The sequence below is a fragment of the Gossypium hirsutum genome, chromosome D04 (genome assembly GCF_007990345.1).
Source record: "Gossypium hirsutum isolate 1008001.06 chromosome D04, Gossypium_hirsutum_v2.1, whole genome shotgun sequence".
Taxonomy (NCBI): domain Eukaryota; kingdom Viridiplantae; phylum Streptophyta; class Magnoliopsida; order Malvales; family Malvaceae; genus Gossypium; species Gossypium hirsutum.
This window is the reverse complement of record NC_053440.1, coordinates 37947619-37954914: the sequence shown is the minus strand read 5'-3', so window position 1 is coordinate 37954914 and position 7296 is coordinate 37947619. Positions and strand designations below refer to the sequence as shown.

The 7296-nt window shown below is 40.3% G+C and overlaps 1 protein-coding gene across 1 annotated transcript; it reads left to right on the top strand.

Annotated features, from left to right (window-relative positions):
• The first annotated feature begins 681 nt into the window (after positions 1 to 681).
• LOC107898214 (uncharacterized) lies at positions 682 to 4008 on the top strand. The gene is made up of 5 exons (XM_041091414.1): positions 682 to 1575; positions 1627 to 2232; positions 2392 to 2673; positions 3403 to 3587; positions 3798 to 4008. The coding sequence occupies exons 1-5, from the start codon at positions 682 to 684 to the stop codon at positions 4006 to 4008; spliced, it is 2178 nt and encodes a 725-aa protein (XP_040947348.1).
• Positions 4009 to 7296: the final 3288 nt, after the last annotated feature.

Genomic DNA, 7296 nt, shown 5'->3' with positions numbered 1-7296 from the left:
TTCAAAATGCCAGAGTTTGAGAAATATAATGGAACCAGTAGCCCCGAAGCTCATATTACCATGTTCTGCAGGTGAATGACCGGTTACGTCAATAATGACCAACTCTTGATTCATTGCTTCCAGGATAGCCTCATAGGGGCAGCATCCAAGTGGTACAATCGATTGAACCGTACCCAGATTAAATCATAGAGAGATTTGGCACAAGCGTTCATAAAGCAGTACAGCCATGTGACAGACATGGTACCTAATAGGATCACTCTGCAGAATATGGAAAAGAAACCAGGCGAAAGCTTTAGGCAATATGCGCAGAGGTGGAGGGAGGTTGCCGTACAAGTTCAGTTGGCTCTTCTAGAAAGAGAGATGACGATGCTTTTTGTCAACACATTGAATGCACCATTTATTACACATATGTTAGGGAGTGCTACTAAGAGTTTTTCCGACATAATTATGAAAGGTGAGATGATAGAAAATGCTATCAGAAGTAGGAAAATAGATGCTGGAGAAAGTAGCAGAAGGACGACCTCGAAGAAGAAAGAGAACAAGGTTAACAACACGAGTTCATATTTGAAGACAGTTACAGTGAATCAGCAGGGAAAAGTGGTTGTTAACCAGCAAGGATCATCAAAGCAGAGATCTGATACAAGACAAAATACAGAGAAAATTTAATTTACGCAAATTCCAATGACGTATAGGGAGCTATATCAGAATTTATTCAATGCACACGTGGTTGCCCCTTTCCACTTGAAACCACTACAGCCTCCATACCCCAAGTGGTATGATGCAAATGCACGGTGCGACTATCACGCGGGAATTGAGGGGTATTCTATAGAACATTGTACGGCGTTAAAAAAGGTGGTGGAAAGACTTATAAGCTTGGGCGTGGTAAAATTAGATGATTCACCCAATACAGAAAATTCGTTACCTGATCATAACGGAGTGAACATGATAGGTGGGAGCATGGGTAGAAAGATCAAGGAAGACATATCAGAGGAGAAAATTCCTTTGAGGTGGGTCTGGAAAAATATGGTGAAAAGGGGATTGATCATCCTGAGTTCAGAGAAACGCTTCGAAAGGGTGGAAAATTACTGTGAGTCCCGTCACGAGGAGGGACATAAAATCCAGGAATGCGCAAAATTCAGAGCCTTGGTTCAAGACCTGATGGATAACAAGGAGATGAAATTTTATGAGGAAGTTAAGGAGGAGGGAAGCATTTGCACATTAGAGGCTTCGAAGGTTCCAAGAGTAGTGCAGCCTGTGGTCATTATCTCGCGACCCAAGAAGGATGAGGTGAGAACTCCAGCAATGCCAATGATCATAATAAAGAAACCAGCAACCTTTCCTTACCAAGATAGCAAGAGTGTTCCATGGAACTACGAGTACAATATGACTGTCCCAGGAAAAGAAACTGCAAAGGGCCAGTGTGTGAGTGCCAATCTAGAATCTATGAAAGATGAGCAAAAAGGGAAAATAGTTGAGCCAGTGAAGGAGGAAGAAGCTGTGGAATTCCTCAAATTTTTAAAGCATAGTGAGTATAATGTCGTTGAGCAGTTGCATAAACAACCGGCCCGCATACCTGTACTGTCCTTACTCTTGAATTCAAAAATACATTGAAATACGTTGATGAAGATGCTAAATGAGACCTATGTGTCCAAGGATATTTCTGTCAGTAAGCTAGATCGGTTGGTCAATAATATCAGTACTGATAATTTCATATTTTTCAATGATGATGAAATACCTTCTGGGGGCATGGGATCTACCAAAGCTTTGCATATCACTGCACGATGCAAGAGGCGTATTTTTCCAGGAGTACTAATTGACAATGGATCAGCTTTGAACGTATTGCCGTTATTCACACTTAACAGGCTACCCATAGACAGTTCGCATATGAAAACTTGTCAAAATGTAGTGAGGGCATTTGACGGTACAGAAAGGAAGGTCATGGGAAGAATTAAGGTACCCTTACTGATCGGTCCAACAATTTATGATGTAGATTTTATTGTGATGGACATCAAACCTTCCTATAATTGCTTATTAGGAAGACCATGGATACATTCGGCAGGTGCAGTACCGTCATCATTACATCAGATGTTGAAGTTAGTGTCAGATGGTCGGCTAGTGACAATAAAAGCCGAAGAGGATATAATAGCAGTTGTATCTAGTGAAACACCATATGTAGAAACCAATGACGAATCGATAGAGTGCTCATTTCGATCTTTGGAGTTTGTAAATGCGGTATTTTTTCCTGAAGGGAGTAAAATTTTGGTGCCAAAATTATCCAAAACTACAGAGATGGGTTTACAGTTGTTGATGGGAAAATGAGCTTTACCCGGAAGAGGGCTAGGGAGATATCTTCAAGGGAGAACTGAGGTTCCAGTGTTGAAAGAAAAGCAGGATAATTTTGGCTTAGGATACAAGCCAGATAGAGGACAGAGAAGGAAGGAGATAGAGAAAAGGCAGGAAAGAAGAAAGGCGCGTTTAAATGGGGAAGAAGCTAAGTGGGAGCCAATGATAATTCCCCACATATCCAAAACTTTCGTATCTGGAGGAATTATTCATCAGGAGAGAAAGAAATCGGTTGAGGAGACGTTGGGAGATATGCACATTAATGCCATTCATGAGCTTGGGAATGAAGAGAGAAGTTGGCTGGACATTCGTCCTTATGAGCTTGAGAGTGTTCTAGACAATTGGACTGCGGAAGAAATTCCTAAAGTCTTTAGAACTGTCTCAGAGTAATATTCAGAACAAACTTGTTGTTTTAGCCTAGATATGACAAGAATTCTTTTGTGAAATAGGCTTATGTTTAAAAATCATTATTTTAATAAAATACATCTTTGCAATTGTTTCGAGTAAATATTCTTTCATTCTTTCATACGCCTAAATATATTCTTTCATTACATAAATAATTGTACATAAATTCATACATTCTTTTGTAACCATAATAGGTCTCTGTGTATCAATGACGTGAATGACACTGCTACGAGCTCAGAGTGCCCTTTTGAACGAAACGTGTGTTTAGAGGAATCGCACGACTTTGAAGGTGATGAAGAGGGTGGTTTATCTTTGGACTTGTTGAGGATGGTGGAACAAGAGGAAAAGCAAATCCTACCTCACAAAGAGTCAGTAGAAGTTGTGAGTCTGGAAGAAGGGAAGGAGGTGAAAATTGGAACTGAAATTCTCGCAAAGACAAGGCGAGACCTCATTGAATTACTCCATGAATTCAAAGATGTCTTCGCCTGGTCATACCAGGATATGCCTGGATTAAGTGCTAACATTGTAGTGCATCGCTTACCCATAAAAGAGGATTGCAAACCAGTTCAACAGAAGCTCAGAAGAATGAGACCTGATATTGTGCTCAAGATAAAGGAGGAGGTTAAGAAACAGTTTGATGCTGGTTTTTTACAGGAGGTCAAATATTCTGAGTGGGTAGCTAATATCGTCCCAGTCCCTAAGAAAGATGGAAAAGTACGGATGTGCGTCGATTACAGGGATTTGAACAAAGCAAGCCCAAAGGACAATTTCTCATTGCCACATGTTGATACTCTGGTGGATAATACGGCGGGATTTTCGTTGTTTTCTTTTATGGATGGGTTCTCAGGATATAATCAGATAAAGATGCATCCAGAAGATATGGGAAAGAGTACGTTCATTACTTTATGGGGAACGTTTTGCTATAAGGTGATGCCATTTGGATTAAAGAACGCGGGAGCAACATATCAGAGAGCTATGGTAGCCTTGTTCCATGACATGATGCACAAAGAAATCGAGGTGTACGTTGATGATATGATTGCCAAATCCAGAATAGAGGAGGAACATGTGCAGGTCCTGAGAAGATTGTTCTTAAGATTAAGGAAGTTTCAGCTCAAGCTTAATCCGACAAAGTGCACTTTCGGAGCCAGGTCAGGAAAATTGTTGGGCTTTGTAGTCAGTGAAAAAGGAATCGAGATTGATCCAGACAAAGTCAAAGCAATACGAGATCTATCGCCACTACGTACCCAGAAAGAAGTTTGAGGTTTCTTAGGAAGATTGAATTACATTGCTCAGTTCATTTCACAGTTGACCGAGAAATGTGATCCCATATTTCGCCTTTTGAAGAAACATAATCCTGATGTCTGGAATGAAGAATGTCAGAAAGCCTTTGAAAAGATAAAGCAATACTTATCCAATACCCCAATTCTGTCACCACCCAGCCCAGATAGACCCTTGATTCTGTATTTAACGGTGTTCAACAACTCCATGGGATGCGTGTTGGGTCAATATGATACGACTGGAAAAAAGGAAAAGGCGATTTACTATCTCAGCAAGAAATTCACTGATTGTGAGATGAGATATTCGCCTATTGAAAAATTGAGTTGCGCATTGATTTGGACAACCAAGAGGTTGAGGCAATACTTACTCTATCATACGACTTGGCTAATTTCAAAATTAGACCCTTTGAAGTATATGATGGAGTCAACAGCATTGAGTGGAAGAATGGCTAGATGACAAATCTTGCTCTCTGAGTTTGATATCGTATACGTAAGTCAGAAGGCCATCAAGGGAAGTGCGATAGCAGATTTCTTGGCTAGCAGGGCTTTGAAAGATTATGAGCCTCTAGACTTTGATTTCCCAAATGAAGATTTGATGTATGTGGCAAATGCTGAAGAGGATCCCCAAGAGAATCATTCCTGTAGATTAAACTTTGACGGAGCATCGAATGCATTAGGCAAAGGGATTGGGGCAGTCCTGATGTCTCCGAATGGTGATTATCATCCTTTCACCAGTAAATTAGACTTTGATTGCACTAATAACATGGCTGAGTATGAAGCTTGCATCATGGGTCTACGGGCAGCCATAGAGCGGAAAATCAAAACATTAGAGGTGTACGGAGACTCAGTATTGGTAATATACCAGCTAAGAGGGGAATGGGAGACGAGAGATCCTAAATTGATCCGTTACCAGAAATTGGTTTTGGGATTGATCGAAGAGTTTGACAACATTACCTTCTGTTATCTCCCACGAGAAGAAAATCAAATGGCGGATGCTCTTGCTACTTTAGCTTTTATGATTAAAGTGAATCAATTAGATGACATGAAGCCTATTAAAATTAGTATTTATGAGATCCTAGCCCACTGTTATAGCATTGAGGAGGCAGAGAATGATAATCATCCCTGGTACCAAGATATATTGCAATATGTGAAGAATCGCGAATATCCTGATCAGGCAATAGAGAATGATAAGAGGACATTGAGGAGGCTAGCCATTGACTATGTCTTAGATGGGGAGATCCTATACAAAAGGGGAAAGGATTGAGTACTGTTGAGATGCGTGGACGCTGTAGAGGCTAAGGAAATTTTAGAAGAAGTCCATGAGGGTGTTTGTGGAACACACGCTAATGGATTCACCATGGCTAGACAAATTATGAGATTCGGGTATTACTGGTCCACCATGGAGGGAAATTGCATCAATCATGCCAAGAAATGCCATAAATGCCAAATTTATGGGGATAAAATGCTCCTTCTCCACTTCACGTCATGACTTCTCCATGGCATTTTTCCATATGGGGTATGGACGTCATTGGACCAATATCACCGAAGGCTTCTAATGGACACCGTTTCATTTTTGTGGTTATTGACTATTTCACTAAGTGGGTAGAAGCAGCCTCATATGCTAATGTCACGGAGTCAGCAGTCAGTAAGTTTTTGAAGAAGGAGATCATATGTCGATATGGAATGCCTGAAAGGATCATATCTGACAATGCGTTGAATCTGAATAATAGCACAATAGCGGAAGTCTGCGATCAGTTCAACATTAGACACCATAATTCATCACCGTATCGCCTGAAAATGAATGGTGCAGTAGAGGCGGCGAATAAAAATATCAAGAAAATCGTGGCACAAATGGCTGAAACTTACAAAGATTGGCATGAGAAGTTACCTTTCGCTCTTCTTGCTTACCGAACATCTATCAGGACTTCTACTGGGGCAACACCTTTTTCGTTGGTTTATGGAATGGAGGCAGTGTTACCCATTGAGGTTGAAATCCCTTCCCTCCGGGTATTGGCTGAGTTAAAACTGGATGAAGCCGAATGGATCCAATCTCGATATGATCAACTGAACCTAATTGAAGAGAAAAGATTAAAAGCCATTCGTCATGGCCAAATGTATCAAAAGTGAATGATGCGAGCTTACAATAAGAAGGTTCGTCCCAGAGAATCTCATGAAGGGGATTTGGTTCTGAAAAAGATCCTCCCTTTACAAAAGGATTTCAGAGGGAAATGGATGCCAAACTGGGAAGGACCTTATGTTGTGAAAAAGGCTTTTTCCGGAGACGCTTTGATTTTGAATGAAATGGATGGCAAAAATCTTCCGAATCCTGTAAATTCAGACTCAGTTAAGAAATATTTCACTTGAAGAAAGGGAGGAATCAAAGTGAAAACCCGCAAAGGGCGCTCTGATTTCCAAAAAAAAGGGGAGAGGCCAAGGTGAAAACCCGAAAAGGGCACCTTGAGACCAAAGGGAGTTTGAGTTGAAAACCCGAAAAGGGCGGCTCAAACATTGTTAGATTGGGGCATATGGTGATCTTGCTAAAGTCAACAATAAAAGGATGTACGACGTCTTGGGGGCATTAACAAAGTACTGTAGATTCCCTAAACACATGTTAAATTCAGAATGGTTCTTGGCTTGCATGGAGAAGTTCAAGCGGCGATATCCAAAGCACCTAGTCTTCATAATATTTGTACCAAGTTTGTTGGTTCTTGTAAAAAGCTTCATTCTTTCCTGTTCTTGAATATTTTTCTTTTCAAGACACTTACTATCAATAAGTTCTTGAATTAATTCATCTCTTACTCAGTATTTTTGATTCTTGTGCAAGCATGTCGCATTAGAATAATGATTGATGGACTAATAATCTTTCACAAAAGAAGTTTTGTATATTACTTTGAGAATTTCTAAATGATTTAGTAACCTGAAACAGAGCTATTGTTTAAGAACACCCCAAGTTCAAAGATTAAAGAGCCTAAGAAGGAGAAGTCCAAATTAAGACTGCTTTTTCAGATTTGGGCAGCAAGAAGTACTGATGGGGATGAAAGAAATCCCCTATAGAAAGGAAGTTCCTCATTGGGGCATGAATATTTGGCAGGACACCCTGAGACTGGTGTGAACAAATTTCATAATTCGTATCCTTGAATTACAATAGGAGAAGATTGAGAAGAGTTAAAATTTTCCTACTCTTAAAGTCACGGGGGAAGGAATATAGTACGAATTCTGCGTCCTAGAGAGTTGAGCTTTGAGGTGCACAATGGGGGGCAATTTGATAAAG